The sequence below is a fragment of the Pan paniscus genome, chromosome 23, assembly GCF_029289425.2.
Source record: "Pan paniscus chromosome 23, NHGRI_mPanPan1-v2.0_pri, whole genome shotgun sequence".
NCBI lineage: Eukaryota > Metazoa > Chordata > Mammalia > Primates > Hominidae > Pan > Pan paniscus.
In genome coordinates this window covers 34433554-34450435 of record NC_085927.1, presented here as the reverse complement: position 1 = coordinate 34450435, position 16882 = coordinate 34433554, and the positions used below count along the sequence as shown (strand labels likewise).

At 43.6% G+C, this 16882-nt stretch overlaps 1 protein-coding gene across 8 annotated transcripts in view; it reads left to right on the top strand.

Annotated features, from left to right (window-relative positions):
* Positions 1–16427, top strand: part of LOC117978138 (uncharacterized) — a 30402-nt gene extending 13975 nt beyond the window's left edge. For 3 of the 8 annotated variants that reach the window (XM_063603032.1, XM_063603034.1, XM_063603036.1), the window contains exons 5-11: positions 2987–3052; positions 5049–5110; positions 5576–5609; positions 7828–9582; positions 10116–10188; positions 10918–11070; positions 15823–16427. In XM_063603032.1, coding sequence (XP_063459102.1) covers positions 2987–3052; positions 5049–5110; positions 5576–5609; positions 7828–8495 — 830 coding nt within the window. In that variant the 3' untranslated portion in view covers positions 8496–9582; positions 10116–10188; positions 10918–11070; positions 15823–16427. Of the gene's footprint in view, positions 1–2986; positions 3053–5048; positions 5111–5575; positions 5610–7827; positions 9583–10115; positions 10189–10917; positions 11071–12805 lie in introns of all 8 variants that reach the window. The other 5 variants (XM_055105432.2, XM_055105433.2, XM_063603033.1 and 2 more) reach the window with 4 other exon arrangements.
* The last annotated feature ends 455 nt before the right edge of the window (positions 16428–16882 follow it).

Here is a 16882-nt window from a genome sequence, read left to right as displayed (position 1 = left end):
GGTATGTGTTGCAAAAGCAGTCGTCTACCTCATCTTGCCACCACCCAAGATGGCCCAGGATGTGGGCTCTCCCTGAGTGAATCTTTGGCAATCTGCCAACCTGATGTGTTCGGCCTCCTTCTTTAGTCTGAGCTTGCCTTCTGCTTAGAAAGGGCCATTCTCAGTTCTGGCAGGGAGTTTTCCAAACATTGAGAAGGTGGCATTCTTACTCCCCACTGCAGCCTGCACCTCTGACCGGTGGTCAGCAGACAGGACAGAGGTCCTCATTAGACAGAGTTCAGCGGGGTCTCTGACCAAAGTGCATCTTCAGAGTCTGCACCTACCCACTGTGACCACGGGCAGGCTCTGAGTCCTAAAGCAGGAGGAACTGTGCGACCATCCTGATTGGAAATTTGTGAGGATCACCGTGTTACTCAAGTAAGGTCTTTGGAAAGTGTCGTATTACTACTGTTTGTGAACTGCTTGTTGGTGGCCTGGCTGAGCCACACACTTTATGAAAACCAGGACCCCTCAGCTGGTGTGGGTGTCTATGCAGCCTGAGACCCTCATGTGAACAGCCTCGTGGCAGCTGTCTTTGCCCCTTGCCACCATCAGTGCCTCCTTGTTCCTGGGCACTGCTTTCTCTGATGGTGCTCCATTGTTTTCCTGCACCTCAGTGTCTACAGCTGGATGTCTCTTCCGCAATCTAGGCGAGGGGGCATCAATGGCAGTTCTGCTGTGGCACTGCCCTCCTTCTTAGCTTGTCTTGCTCTGTCTTAGGCTCCCTCAAAGATCCCACCCTTCAGGTTCTTCCACAAGTTTCTTATTGAAATCCAAGCAGAAAACTATGACCAATATGACCAATCCTATACCCACTGAAGACATGAATGAAGAATTAAAACAATTCTCCATGGACTCTACCATATAGATCCCTAGAAGTAATTTCTAAAAAAAAAAAAAAATCAAGGAAGATGTAATAGTTTTCCATAAATTAGAATACCCTACATGTACAATTAAATGAAATGGCTAGTATAGTCTTGAAACCAAAACCAGATAAGGTAAATTAAATTCTGTGATATTTTAAAATACTGTAAATTCTGACTAATGTGAGTTAATCTCAATATATGAAATAGTAGATTAACATTGAAAATGCAATAAATAAAATTAGCTACCTCAAGAGTTTAATGGAAAAAAATGTGATTATTGCAATAGATTCAGGAAATTCATGAATAACATTCACCCTATGTTTGTAGGACAACTATCTGATTAACTTTAAGTGACCTGTGACAACCATTTGAATTAATGCTGCTTTCACAGCATATCTCTTGGCTTGTTAAAAACCCGACAAGAATTTCCGTAACATTAATTTATTTTTAACACCTATATTGGGTGTGAACCTACCATAAAGTTTGCCCACTGAAAAGGTCTACAATTTGATGCTTTATTAAATTGATACTGTGTGCACCCATCACCACGATCTAATTTAAATATGTTTCCCTCACCCAAATTCTCTCTTGCACACTGGCAGTTAATCCCCACCCCCATCTCCAGCCCTAAGCAATACTGCTGTGACATTCCATCTCCATAAATTTCCCACTTGCTTAATAGAAATGGACATATATATGTATTTGGAATCTGACTTCCTTCATTTAGCATACTATGTTTGAAGTTAATTGACGTGTTAGCATGTGCTGGTCATGTGTTTTCCTTCATAGTCTGCTGTGTTTACTCATACAGATAGTGTTCATTCATTTATCAGTTAATGGACATTTAATTGCTTTGTTATTTTCTTTGATGAGTAATGTAGCTTTTAGCATTCATATACAGTCACGTAATGCATAATGACATTTTGGTCAAAAAAAATTTTTTTTTTTCTGAGACCCAGGCTGGAGTGCAGTGGCACAATCTCAGCTCACTGGAACCTCCACCTCCCAGGTTTAAGCAATTCTCGTGCCTCAACCTCCCGAGTAGCTGGGACAACTGGCACACGCCACCATGCCTGGATAATTTTTGTATTTTCAGTAGAGACAGGATTTTGCTGTGTTGGTCAGGCTAGTCTCAAACTCCTAGCCTCAGGTGATCCACCCATCTCTGCCTCCCAAAGTGCTGGGATTATAGGCATGAGCCACCACACCCAGCCTAATTTAAGAAACAAGGGAACTATTTTCTAAATTACTTTTGCCAATTTATATTTCTACCATGGTGCATAGCACTAATTTCACCGTACAATGTATGCTAGGCCCCAATATGTAAGAAATGATGAAAGTAACACATAAAGATTAGTATAAAACAAATAAGATTATCATTGTTGCTATCATCTTTGTCAAATTCTGAAAACAATCTGAGTATATTTTTATATAAATATGCTTGGCAACATAGCTGAAAAACGCATTATCAGTTACATCTATCAGTAACAAAGACATAAATTTGAAGGGGGAAAAACACTTGTACTAACAACGCAATGTCAGAATTAACATAAAAATTCTGCTGGTCACTTTGGAATATTTAATTGCCTGGGGCAGTGTTTAGTAGACAAATGAGCATCTATGGAGCACCCAAAGTAGGGGAATCAACAGAACTTGGGTTTGAAAAGTTATCTGGGTTTAGAGCGTGAAACTTTGTTAGAGGACACACACCTTGCATGAGCGAGGTGCCTTGGTGTGTGTGGATGTACCATTATGCTTGGAGGTACAGCATAATGGTGGCTTCCTCCAGAAAGGGACATTTGGGGTGGATTCATTCCATCTAGACAACACAGCCTGATGTGGCATGGACATGAATGGAGGTGAAATGGTCAGTAGTTGAGAGGATCAGTCCTGACAAGGGCCGAGGTGAAAAACCTGGGAACCCCTTCAGGTACAAAGTCTTCAGTTGAAAAAGGAGGTGGTCACAGGAAATACTGAGACAGGACAGCAATGCATGGGAGACAGAGTTCTTGGCCCTGCAGGGTGAGTAGTGTGGATTCTCAAGTTTTCTCCTCTCTCCATTAATTTCTTTCCCAATGCAGATGACTTCCATCATACAGTCTTCAGCAACCTTGAAAGATTGGACAAGCTTCAGCCCACTCTTGAAGGTAAAGGAAGGCAGCTAACAAGACTGGCATCTGGGCTTGGCTGTGCGTGTTTTCTATCGTGGGGAAATATATATAACACAATATTTATCATTTGAACCTTTTAACCAAAGTGTGCACTCCATGGCATTCAATATATTCACAGGGTTGCATAACCAACACCACTATCTACACCCACAATTTTGATGATTTCTTACAAAACCTTGTCCACAATAAGCAATATAGCACCTTCCCCCTATTTCCAGCCCATGGTGATTCCTATCCCACTTTCTCTTGTATGAATTTGACTATTCTAGGCACTTCATGTAATTACAGTTATACAATATATTCCTTTTGTGTCTGGCTTATTTCACTAAGCATAGTGTTCTCAATGTCCACCCATGTTGTATCATCTATCAAAATTATGTTCATTTTTTACAGATGGATGATGTAGCATTGCATGCAGACCACCTTGCTTTTATTACATTCATTTGTTCACTGATGGTTGGATTATTTCCACCTTTTGGCTCCTGTGAAAAGTGATGCTATAAACATTAGTATACAAACATCTGTTTGATTTCTGTTCTCTATTCTTTGGGGTGCCTAAGAGTAGAGTTCCTGGGTCCAACAGGGGTTCTATATTTAACCTTCTGAGCCACTGCAGACTGTTTTTCACAGTGGCTGCAACTTTATCCATTTCTACCATCAATGTATCAGGGTTACAATTTCTTTATGTCCTTCTTCACACTTATTTTCCTTTAAATCATCCTAGTAGGTGTATATTGGTGGCTGCTTGTGTTTTTCATTTGCATTTCCCTAATGACTAATGATCCTGAGCAGCTTTTCCTGTGCTACTATCTGTGGCTGTATCTTCTTTAGGGAAATATATGTTGAAGTCTTTTGCCCATTTTTAAAGAGTTGTCTGATTTTTATTTAGTCAGTTTGTTGTAGATTTTTGAATATATCTTAAATATATTTAAAATATATTCTAAATTTTAGTCTCTTACAAGATAAATGATTTGCAAATATTTCCACCTTTGTGTAGAACTTTAGATTCACAAACTTCATTAATTTGTATGAAATCCTCAGCAGTTGACCCCAAACAGATAAGACTGAAGCAGTATTTTAGGAATAGTTGAAAGTATGATCACCACAAAACATAAGCGTAATCAAATCCTGCAAGCTACATGTAAGGCACAATGACAAATAAGGCAGCAAAGGGCCATCTGGTGATTAGTTCACCACACTTGTTGCAACTGTTTGCGCTGCAGAGTTAAAACACACCAGCATTCAACCCATGTCTCCTCTCTTGAAGTAAACTGTCGTATGTTGGCTGGCCTGAACAAGCGTAGATATTCTCCATCCTCAATTAATATGCATGCATGACAAAGAAAAGGAGGCCTGGATGAAAAAATATTGTGTGATTAATAATTATGCTTTAATTAATTTTAAAGGATATAATTTCAGTACTTCTAATTCTCCCATCAGCACTTATAACAAAGGATTAGTGAATAAATACCATAGACTGTTTTGCCTAGAATTGAATCCAATCTATCTATTAAACTTTGCTTTTATTCAAGTGCAAAATGCTAAAACACATAACTGCAGTGACAGCCACTGTGGATCCTCAGAGGTAAAAGTAGTCTTGGGACATAAATCCTGCAAGCTAATATTGTTTTTACAGGTTTAGAAAACCATTTAGCTGGGTTTCAAACCTCACAGTGTGAGCAGTGGGACTCTCATCAAACTATAGCATGTGCTTCAGTACCATTTGTAGACTGACTCATTCCCATTTTCTTAAGTTGCCATCGGCAAAATGCCAGGGACTCTATTTCTTGCTCCTTAGCTCCTCGTTCTTGCCTGTCTTTCCACGAGGGAAGATTTTCTAGCAGGAGCTCAAGCTGTGCTTTTAATGAAACACATCCACACACACTGTCCTGTTGTCCACATTAAGCAGAGCTCCCTGAATAACTCATGAACAAAAGCATCTATGACTAACTGTTGCTCTGTGTCCTCCTAGCCTCTGAGGAGTCTCTAGTTCACAAGGACAGAGGAGATGGAGAGAGGCCAGTCAACGCGAGGGTAAGGTTGCCTTGCTTTCTCTGAAATAGAAATGTTCCTTTCTTGGTGTCTTTCTTTTTCAACTGACTTTACATGTGAAAAAATGACAATGTCCATGACAGGTATTAAATGCAGTTTTCTGAGGGGGAGGAAGAAGTGACTCTTAGCAACTGATATGTAATCCAAAATGGCATTTAGCTGTGACGGCTTCAGGTTGTAGACTGTATCCTTGGGGTCCTTGTCCTTGGAAGCAATGTCTTCTCCTTGGATTCAGTATTTTGCACTTGCCAACCTACGTGGACCTGAGAGATCCACCATCCAGAAGCTGATGTCTTTTCCAGTGTGTATCCTACCCTTGTTTTGGAGGCCTTGAAGTTGACTACACTTTCTGATCAAGTTTTCAGTATTCATTGAGAGAAACAGAGCCTTGTGCAAACAATCCACAACATGACATACCCCTCAAAAAGCTTTGTTTCTGTATTGCAGGTGGTGCAGGTGGCCCCTCTGAGGTGTGAATCTAGTAAGTATTCTGGAATCACTTGCCAAGAAAACAATCTGGATGCCAAGAAAGGTGTGGCATCCTTGCCTGGTTTCAATATGAAGAGCCTCCCTGATCCTGGGATTGTGATAGGAATAAGTATAGGGGAAGTGTTTTTTTAAAACCTGAATTCCCCAGGGAAAAATTATGGCCAAATTTTGAGGAAGCAGTTGTGCTCCCTTTTGGGTGGTGCTGAGTTGGGTGCTTGAGGATTGGTGGTGTCTTGTGTGAGGCTGCATCGTGTGGTGTGAATGTGTGTGTTTCTGTACAGGTGAGGCTGTGTGTTTTCTCAGGAGAGATTTCCCACTTATACAACCCAATAACCAGTGTCCACTTCTAACAATAAAATCCACCCCCGCTCTACTCTCTCTGTACAGTGACTCCTCCACCCTCACCAGAGCCATCCCCGGGTCTGCCTTATTATCCCCACTGCTCAGGTGGAGAACCTGAAGGGCCAAGGGAGTGGCCCCAGCTCCCGAGTTCCTGAATGAAAAAGTGAAAACACGAACCCAGGAGTGTGGGCCAGTGCTGACGCTGACATGCACTTAGTCATGGGGTGTTCACCACCACACAGGGAGTCCAGCATTCATGTATAAGCCCTAAAGCAACGAGCCCAAAAGGCCCCAGACACTGCCTATCATCATAAAGTGGCCTCCATGGTCACACAACCCAGGGCAGTTATAGGCTCATCTCCCCACGGACCGGCATAGTCATCAGTGTGTCAAAAGCAAAAAGATCCCCAGGTGTTTGGCTCAGCTCACAGATCCCTTTTTTTTTTTTTAACTTTTAAGTTCAGGGGTACATGTGCAGGATGTGCAGGTTTGCTACATATATAAATGTGTGTTATGAGAGTTTGCTGTACAGATTATTGCATCACCCATATATTGAGCCTAATATCAGTTATTTTTCCTGATCCACCCTCCTCCCACCTCCCACCCTCCTCCAGTAGGCCCCACGCTCACAAATTCTAAGAGGAGTGGGGGACCACAAAGGCCAGTGTGGCCCACTTCAGTTGTGAAGTTAATCTGCTCAGCAACTGGCCAAAGTCTATAAGGATGGGTGATGTATTTTAGTAGATTTAGTAATACTATCTTCCCAAGCCCTAAAATGCTCAAATCCTGCCAGCCAAAAATGGTGAGGAGGGACAGATAGGAACTCTGTGTGGCACTTGGTTATTAGCCTGGCTTCCATCCCTTAGTGGCAACTCTCTTGTATATGTGGGTTAAAGACCCTGAGCCTCAAGCCAAGCCTCCTCCATGAGGAGCCATCTCACTATTGACTGGCTAGTGCCGGGTATGGCCACCAGCCCAACTGAAACAAAATGTTGCTTTAAAACAAGTGTAAATCTCATACATACAACAGGCAAATGCAGAAGCAGTGTGGTCTCGCAAGTTGTAAAGAGGACAGTCGCAATTTTGCTGGACTTCAACCTGGGTAGAAGACATGAGGGAACTCTGTCACTAAATCACGGCAGAGTTCAAGGCCACTTGCAGACTATTTCATGTTACAGAAGGTGGCCTTTAGCTACTAAGCAAAGGCCTCTGTTTCTCATTTCTTTCCTGTTCATCTTCTTGGTCATCCTTCTTCCGCAAGGGAAACGAGCCCAAGCAAAAGGCAGTTTCAATATTAATTTGACCGAGGTTTTGTGCAGTTTATTATCATCCAGGTAATCAAGTGCAACCCAGTCTGCCTAGCAGCCCCCCTATCTCTGCTCTGTGTTTTCATTTAATAAACATTTTGGTCTACTTACTATGTGCTAGATTTTCTCGAGACCAAGTAAATGAGATAGAATCTTTATGTTGGCAGCTAAGTTAGATTTAACATAACTGACAAAAATTAAAATTTCTGATTTCTTGTAAAAATATTTTGTATGTGTGAATGCATACTGAATGTAAAGTGGATAAAAAACTCACACTTGCACTCATGGAAGGCTTTTCATGAATTTGTCAATTTTTATTTTTTATATTTCCCCACTTCACTGGATAATGCATACCTGAACCTGGAAACTGATTCCCACTGCAGAAAGTGTTCTGAGCCACATCCCTTAGCTTCACTAGTGCAGGTTCACCTGGGAGGATGTCCCAGCATCAGCTTGGCCCATGCTGTGATCAGCCACCTCCATGCATCACACCAAGCAAGCCCCTGGGTGATTCACAGTCTCCAGCACCAGGGCACTGACCTTAACTCTGTGTTCTTCTAGCTCCCCATGAGGACACCGTACACGACATCACTAACGAGGACGCCACACAGGACATCGCTAACAAGGACACTGTACACGACATCGCTAACGAGGCCGCCGACAAGGGCATCGCCAACGAGGACGCCGCCCACGGCATCGCCAGCGAGGACGCCGCCCACGGAATCGCCAGCGAGGACGCCGCCCACGGAATCGCCAACGAGGACGCCGCCCAGGGCATCGCCAACGTGGACGCCGTCCATGGCATCGCCAAGGAGGACGCCGCCCAGGGCATCGCCAACGAGGATGCCGCTCAGGGTATCGCCAAGGAGGACGCCGTCCACGGCATCACCAACGAGGACGCCGCCCAGGGCATCGCCAACGTGGTCGCCGTCCACGGCATCGCCAATGTGGTCGCCGTCCAGGGCATCGCCAACGAGGACGCCGCCCAGGGCATCGCCATCGCTAATGAGGATGCCATATATGACATCGCTAATGACACCGTACAAGGCATGCTAACGAGGACATCGTACAAGCCATCGCTAACAAGTACACTGTACACAACATCGCTAATGAGGGCACTGTACAAGACATCACCAATGAGGACGCTTTATACGACATTGCTAATGGCACCGACAAGGCACGCTAACGTGGACGCTGTACACGACATTGCTAATGAGGACACTGTATAAGACATCGCTAGTAACTATCGCAAGAACAAAAAACCAAACACCGCATATTCTCACTCATAGGTGGGAATTGAACAATAAGATCACATGGACACAGGAAGGGGAATATCACACTCTGGGGACTGTTGTGGTGGGGGGGTGGAGGGATAGCATCGGGAGATATACCTAATGCTAGATGATGAGTTAGTGGGTGCAGCGCACCAGCATGGCACATGTATACATATGTAACTAACCTGCACAATGTGCACATGTACCCTAAAACTTAAAGTATATATATAAAAAAAAAGACATCGCTAGTGAGCACGCTGTATACGACATCACTAATGAGGACGCTATATATGACATCGCCGATGAGGACATTGTATACGACATCACTAATGAGGACACCATACAAGGCATCGCTAACGATGACGCTGTACACAACATCGCTAATGATGACACCGTATAAGACATCGCTAATTATGACGCTGTATACGACATCGCTAATGACACCGTAAAAGGCACGCTAACGAGGATGCTGTACACGACATCACTAATGAGGACAGTGTACAAGCCATCGCTAATGAGGACACTGTATATGACATCGCTAACGAGGACACTGTACAAGGCATTGCTAACGAGGACGCTGTACACAACATCGCTAATGAGGACACCATATAAGACATCACCAATGAGGATGCTGTATATGACATCGCTAATGACACCCACAAGGCATGCTAACGAGGACGCTGTAGACGACATTGCTTATAAGGACACCGTACAAGACATCGCTAACGAGGACGCTGTATACGACATCGCTAATGAGGACGTTGTATATGACATCGCTAATGAGGATGCTTTACAAGACATAGCTAATGAGGTTGCTGTATATGACATCGCTAATGAGGACATTGTATATGACATCGCTAATGAGGACGCTCTATACGACATCACTAACGAGGACGCTGTATACAACATTGCTAATGAGGACGCTGTATATGGCATCGCTAATGAGGATGCTGTATACGAATTCGCTAATAAGGACGCTGTATATGACATTGCTAATGAGGACACTGTACAAGACATCTGTAAAAAAGAAGACGCTGCCAATGTAAGACACTTTTCTTTGTCTTGAACAGAAATGTTACTTTCCTGGCTTCTTTCCAATCAGATGTAGACATGAACATCTGCCAGTGTGCATTATCAATGTCATCTGCAGTTTAATCAAATGTAGACATGAACATCTGCCAATGTGGACTATTTATGACATCTGCAATTCCCTTGGTGTGGTGCTATTGATTGGCAGCCTCTCACCAACCCATGCCAGGCACACTGGGGTGTGGTAGATGGCAGCATCCACGATCCACTGCAATGCAGAGGTGTTTCCCTCCACAGCAGTTTTCCCCCATGGATTAAGAGTTGTGAAACTGCCAATCTAGATACACTTTAAAGATAAATTCTGTGAGAAAAGGTCTTGTCTTTTCCACAGGTGTCTTCCGTGCCAGTTTTGGGGGACTTCGACCTTTGACTCAATCACTATACCCCTTCTTATTTTCTCTCTCAAGTTGTCGAGAGACTATCAGATCTGTGTGACGTGTATGGCATCATTTCACCCTCCTAATGTTTTCTTTTCTATAATTGCAGGAGCCATTGACACTGGAGAATGATACGTACCCTGAAATAACTCACTTCCTGAGGAAAAAGCGCCATCTCCAGGGTACAGAAACCTGATTCTGGGCTCCTTTTGGGAAGGAGGATTTGGGGTCTGATGAGAGCAAATGATTTTGCAAGTATAAAACAATGTCCAGAGAGGCTGTAGGGATATCTGTGAGCCCAGAGGAAACACCAGGGGATCCTGTGCGAAGCACCATGGCTTCAGCTAGGGTGGGAGGAGTGGGTGGGCCTCTCTCTAATGACTTATCCTGGTGTTTGTGTTTCTAAAGATTTGATTGTGGAGAGCATATCTGATGATGGGGATTTGTAGGTGGGTAACTACTTTCCACGTAAGATCCAATTGGAGAGAGTTCCCAGGGGCCTTCGGGGTATCCATGCTGCTTGGGAGGTTGAGGGAGGGGGCATGAAATCAAAACGAAAAAGGAAATATGTGTCAAATTGGATTTGGTCTTTTCCGGGTTTATTGGCATAATAGTTAGAACTGTCTCTCTGGGCTATGAGGGTGCTGTGTTATTTAAAGGTGGTCTTTCCCAGAACACCGGGCCTTTTCTTTTCTGCCTCTGCCAAACATCACAGCCTTTGGGTTGGATTAGTCAGCACCCCTTGGGATTGTGCAGAAGAGGTTTGGGGTTGCATCGAGTGTCACCTGTGGTGAACAGAATCTGAGGGACACAACTCTGTCACAGGCACTTACTTGATCCTGGAGACAAAGTTCTCCTGGTGTGTGCCCAGGGGTGCAGGAGAAATTGACAGTCTGCCTCTGAACTTTCAGGACTTTAAAAAGCACTCATGTTTCCATCCTCACTGTTGACTCCTGGCTTAAAGGGATCTCCCGGGGTGAGTGAGGAGGCGGGATCGGACCCTGGCAGTCTGACGGCAGCACGTGTTCCTCTGCACTGGGCTGTGGATGACATTACACACCTTGGTGAGAATCAGGAATTGAGGCTAACCACATCTGAAATTGAGATGGGCCTTGAGTCATATAAATAGTTTGGAAAAGATGCATTTTACTACGCTATTGAAAGAAACCATTTATTTCTCACTCCAGCGGGATAAATGGTTTTCAGTATCCATTTAACTGCTCATTGACTCTTACTGTAGATGAGGAGGTGGCCAGCAGCCCCTGCCCTCCCCCAGTTGTAGGCCCAAGGTAAGCAGCAATTGACTGGATATAATGGAAGAGTGGTGCATTCGGAGGTATCTGTATTAATGGGACCCACATGATATGGATGAGAGCTATTAGGGTGAGAAAAAGCCTGGGAGCACAATGAAATATTTAAATATTAAACAAAACATTGTTGAAATCTCCATTGTACTTTAGTAGTTGAAGTCATTCTTGTGGTCATCACTGCCTTTCCCAAGCATAACAAGCTACTTAATATCACATAGACCCGTGCCATGAGGAATGATGATCAGTTTGTAAAATGCCAATAAAACAATTGCCTATAGAAGCCACAATGTTTCATCCATATATTTCAATTTCCATGTGTAAGTATAGTTCAAATTTCAGAAATTTATTATTATCTAATAGAATATGCATGGTATATCAATGAGCAATTATCATACTGTTTCTATTAACAATTATTTGTATGATGAAAAAAGCAGACTCCCATTCTTGGATTTTTCTCAGTTTGCACACATTAGCATGACAGCCCCATTTCCACCTGACATGTGCCAGCAAGAGGCCAGGAACAGAGGCTTTTCTTATTAACTAAGATTTCTAAATGTATTATGTATTCACATTTAGAAACTCTAAATATCATAAAAGGTTAGCAAGGAAGTTTCCCTTCCACTCTGAACTTCCAAACACCAAGTCAACATTTTTGTTTGCATATCATCCCTGCAATCCATGTGCAAATAGAAGCATGCACCTGGAATGCAGGCTGATGTGTGATCGTGTTTACACAAAGTCCTCTGCACCTCTGCATATATCACTGGGCAATGCACCTTAGTTATCATTCCACATTTCAAATGTAAATCCATTGTATTGTTTCAGAGCTATAAAGTACTGCACCCCATGACTATTCCCAAAATTACTTAAGCACCCCGCTATGGGTATCCATTTGTTCTGTTTCCAGTCTTGCTCTTATAACCAATGCTGTAGTGAACAGCACTGTGTTGAGAAGTGGTGAACGTGGGCATCTTTGTCTTGTTCCCTTCCTCAGGGGGAATGCTTTCAACTCTCCCCCATTCAGGAAAATGTTGGCTGTGGGTTTGTCATAGATAGCTTTTATTACCTTAAGGTATGTCCGTTCTATGCTGATTTTGATGAACGGTTTTAATCATAAAGAAATGCTGGATTTTGTCAAAGGCTTTTTCTGCATCTATTCAGATTATCATGTGATTTTTGTTTTTAGTTTTATTTATGTGATGTATCACATTTATTGACTTGCGTATGTTAAACCGTCCCTGCATCCCTAGTATGAAACCCACTTGAATCATTGTGGATTATCTTTTTGATATGCTGTTGGATTCAGTTAGCTTGGTTGTAGCATTTCTTATTATTCCATCTGTGGAATGTATTGGTTTAAATAATGAAAACATGTTCTATCCTCACTGCTTAGCACTTTGTGTTTCTTTAACAGCCTTCCCAACAGGGCAACATAAAAGCAGGAGCCCTGCTAGTCTCCCCTTAACCCGGAATCCCCCCTTCTCCACAGCTCGCTCATTGGACAGGATAGACTGGGCGCCCAGGCTTCAAGGTAAGGACACACTCTGTCACCTAGAGGTGCAGTGCTTGGGAAGGCCAACCTTGGAGGGTTGCCTGCCAGCTTTACAGTGACAGAGGTGTTGGGAGGGACTGACCACCAGTGCATAAGGCTGTGCTTTGTTGGTGACATAAAGGATTGTTTCACAGATTGTTGGGGAGGGACAATCCCAAGGCCTCCCCTGGCCCTGGTGCTGGCTCTGCACAAAGGCAATAAGAGAGGGATGCTGGTAAGGGCTGACCTGTTGCTGTGCTGGGGAGGAAGGTGCTGGGCTGAAATTCAGGAGGCTGAGGATGCAGCAGTCCCATAGGAGGTACGTGACCTTCAGGATACATTTTCTTCATTGATGATCAATGGAAATGAGAAATCACTGACTATCTTTTCTATCATTGGAATCTACTCTCTACTGCTCATGCTGTTCCTGTCTTTTGGGGAAGATGGAGGATCAATCAGTGTGCACTGCACTGAGTGGAAAGAAGGAGAGCTGCGACAAAAATTAAGGAAGGATGAGAGACGGGAGGGCCCTTCATCCAGCTGCTTGCAGAGTCCTCCTGAGGAGGAAAGCCCCGTGGCTCCCTGGCGAAGGAGCAGTGAGGGCTGCGTGACTCCCACAGTGAAGTGTGTGGTATGTCTGAGGACACCCAGGCTGGTGGTCCATGAGGAGCCAGTGGCAGAGTGAGAAGCAGAAAGGCCAGGAGGGTGGCTGGAGGCCAGGCTCTGAGTCATTCTCCATGTGATGGAAACAGCCGGAGCCCAGTGGGCTTGGAGGTACAGGATGCGGTGGCTGATGACAGAACAATGTGGAGAGAGGCGTCATTTGTCAAATCCTTACTTTGTTCTGGGCATTGTGCTAAAAATTCTGATGGCTCATCCCATTTAGGGGCTGAAAGTTGCAGAGGTTTAGGAAGCTCACCCACGATACTGGAGCCCCCATCTCCTGCCCTAGTGCCGTCCACCTTCTCACCCAGCCACCACCTGTTTCAGGGGAACACACAGAAGTGGTAACCTCTTATGGAGAGGCAAGTAAATTCTGCTGTTTTTGTTATTCACAGAAAAACACTGGCTCGTGTGGGTTGGGAAGGTGAAATACCAGAAGTATTTCATCTAGTTATTTCTACCCATGCAACTCCTATAGTATTGAAATGCATAGGTTAGCATTTTTGGCCAATTTACTCAGCATTCTGGGTTAAAGGCTTTTATTTATTTATTTATTTATTTATTTATTTATTTATTTTTGAGATGGAGTTTCGCTCTTGTTGCCCAAGCTGGAGTGCAATGGTGCGATCCTGGTTCACTGCAACCTCCGCCTCCCAGGTTCAAACTATTCTCCTGGCTCAGCCTCCCAAGTAGCTGAGATTATAGGCACGTGCCACCACACTGGGCTAATTTTTTTGTATTTTTAGTAGAAATGAGATTTCACCATGTTGGTCAGGCTGGTTTCGAACTCCTGACCTCAGGTGATCTGCCCTCCTCGGCCTCTTAAAGTGCTGGGATTACAGGCGTGAGCCACCATGCCCGCCCTAAAGTCTTTTAAAATTCACTTGTATAAGTTGACTTAGTTTTCTTTAACCTTGTAGAAAAATACAAAAATGGCAATCTCTTTTATCACACAAATAATGTCTTTTTAATGGAGTGATTTTTTTCTAATTGAGGTATTATGTACTTTTCATTTACTAATTATTGTTTACATTTGAAGTGTTTTATGAATTAATATTTAATTGCATAGATGAAGATTACTAGTTATAGGCATTTTACTAACCAATACTCATTAAGCATAGCGTGGATTCATATGACATCAAGGAGCTATTTTATTTGGTAAAACGAAAAAGCACAAGAATGAACGAACTCAAGAACTGAAACAGTGGAGACACCTAGAATGACTTGTCTAAGATCTAAATCATTTTGTTGTCTTCCCAGCGTACTTAATTATCCTGATCATTGTCATCAGCATTGTTTGGGTCCTTTTAGCACAGATTTCTCAAAATGGGTAACTCCATAACAGTTGGAAGCTTACGAATTCATATAATTTGTAAGAGGTCAATTTGGAAGTACCTATCTATTTTAAAATTCCAATAACCTGGGAATTTCATCCCATGTCTAGAGTCTTCTATGTAAAATATTTCCATAATTAGGAGAAATATGTGCATGGGGATTTTCTATGTAGCGGTGTTTTGATAGAATAGAAAATTGGGATAAACCAAATTTCCATCACGAAGGAAATAGTAATATGCTGAATAATAATACAGCGAATATTATGCAGGCTTTAAACATCAAAAAAGAGTTCAACTTCTGACTTCCAATGATGGTGTTGAAGCAGGTCACTGCTGGTTTACATTTGATTTTCATGTGGGAACTCTGGAAGTCTGCCTTAGTGATTTTACATGTGGCTAAATTGAGCTAATGACAAGCTGTTCGAAGTATGGCAAAATGGAACTTTAAAACAGTATCTTGTCAGCAACCAAGTGGACCTGTTTCACGTAAAGCCCATGCATTCATCTGCCTGCCCATCATTCTGTCTGTCCATCATTCTGTCTGCCCACACGGGCATCATTTGTTAGTGGAACTGAGTGCCCACTGTCGAGCTGACAAGCCCATAACCTCCCTGTTCCTAGTCACACATTAATTCTTCAACAAGTCCCTTTTGATAGATTGTGATTAAGCTTAGCTGCTATTTCCAATTGCTTCCCCAAACGTACTTCTCACTGTTCTCCCATCACACCCTTCAGCCCATCCATGCAGGTTTCCTTTGCTTTTCCCACCTTACACCAAACTCCCTATTTTTACTCCCACTTTTACCTCCTCTCCAAGACAAAACAAACAAAACTAGCATTTTAAAACTTAGTTGTAATCTTTCTTCCTTCATGAAAATTTCTCCAACAGCCACTCCCACGGTCCTGTGTGTTCCGGATATTTTAAAATAATGGCTATAAGGTTGAGCACTTCAGGATATGCTGTTTTGCTGTGTGCAGATGGAGGCAGTGGCTGGAGTGAATGAACGGCAACACTTGCTGGCAACCGGCAGAAGCTGAGAGACAGGGAACAGGCTCTCCTCCAGAGCCTCCAGGAGCCAGGCCTTTGGACACCTTGAATGTGGGCTTCTGGGAGACCACGCGTTTGTTATAAGCAGCCCAGTCTCTGGCAGTTTTTACGGCTGCCCCCGAACACTCATCTATACCTGTCTGACAAGGTCAAGCTCCAAGGAAGGGATTCTCTACATATCTACATTGTTTGCAGATTTTACAATAATCATTTATTCTTGCATGGCTGATCATTGTTAACCAATACAAATAAAATAATAAAGAAATGACCCACATTTTATGTTGGGAGTTTGATCTGCCATTTATCAAGTATGGAATCTTGAACAAGGGGTTAAACATCTGAATGTCTCCATCACTTCATCTCTAAAGTGGGGGTGCTCACACCCACTGGGCTCCCCCCCCAGGTTGGTGCCGGACTCTCCCTGGGCCCCCCTGTTCTCTCACCAGCCACATCCATTCTCCCCCCAGAGGCGCTAGTGACTGTGCGTGGCTTTCCATTCCCACCACGTTTGTCTCTAACCCCAGTGGCAGATCAGTGTAAGAACACAGCTGAGTGCTCCTCGCCTCCTTGTCCCTTCAAGGGCTCCTCACCACCCACCAGATCAGGTGCAAACTTCCAAGCCTTACTGGATCCCCTTCCACATTCTGAGCTCCGCCTGCCTTCCCATCGCTATCCTTCCCCACCTGCCTCCCTGGTAGAGAAAAGCAGAGTGTGTGATGCTGTCTGAATGCTGAGCACGGCCTTTTGCAGCCAGTCCACTGTGGACGCTGCCCCTATCGGAGACCTCCACCTTAACCCTTTCCAGCCTGGAGGCTCCTCCCAGGGCCCCACAACAGAAGTGACTTCCCTTGCCTTTGAATTTCTATAGCACAATCCCTACTGCCCCCCGTTAAAACTGCAAAGTCCTTTTGTGGAAAATAACTTTATTCATGACTGTGTTTATCACACTATCTTATGGAGAAGAGATGATCAATAAATATTTGCTGAATA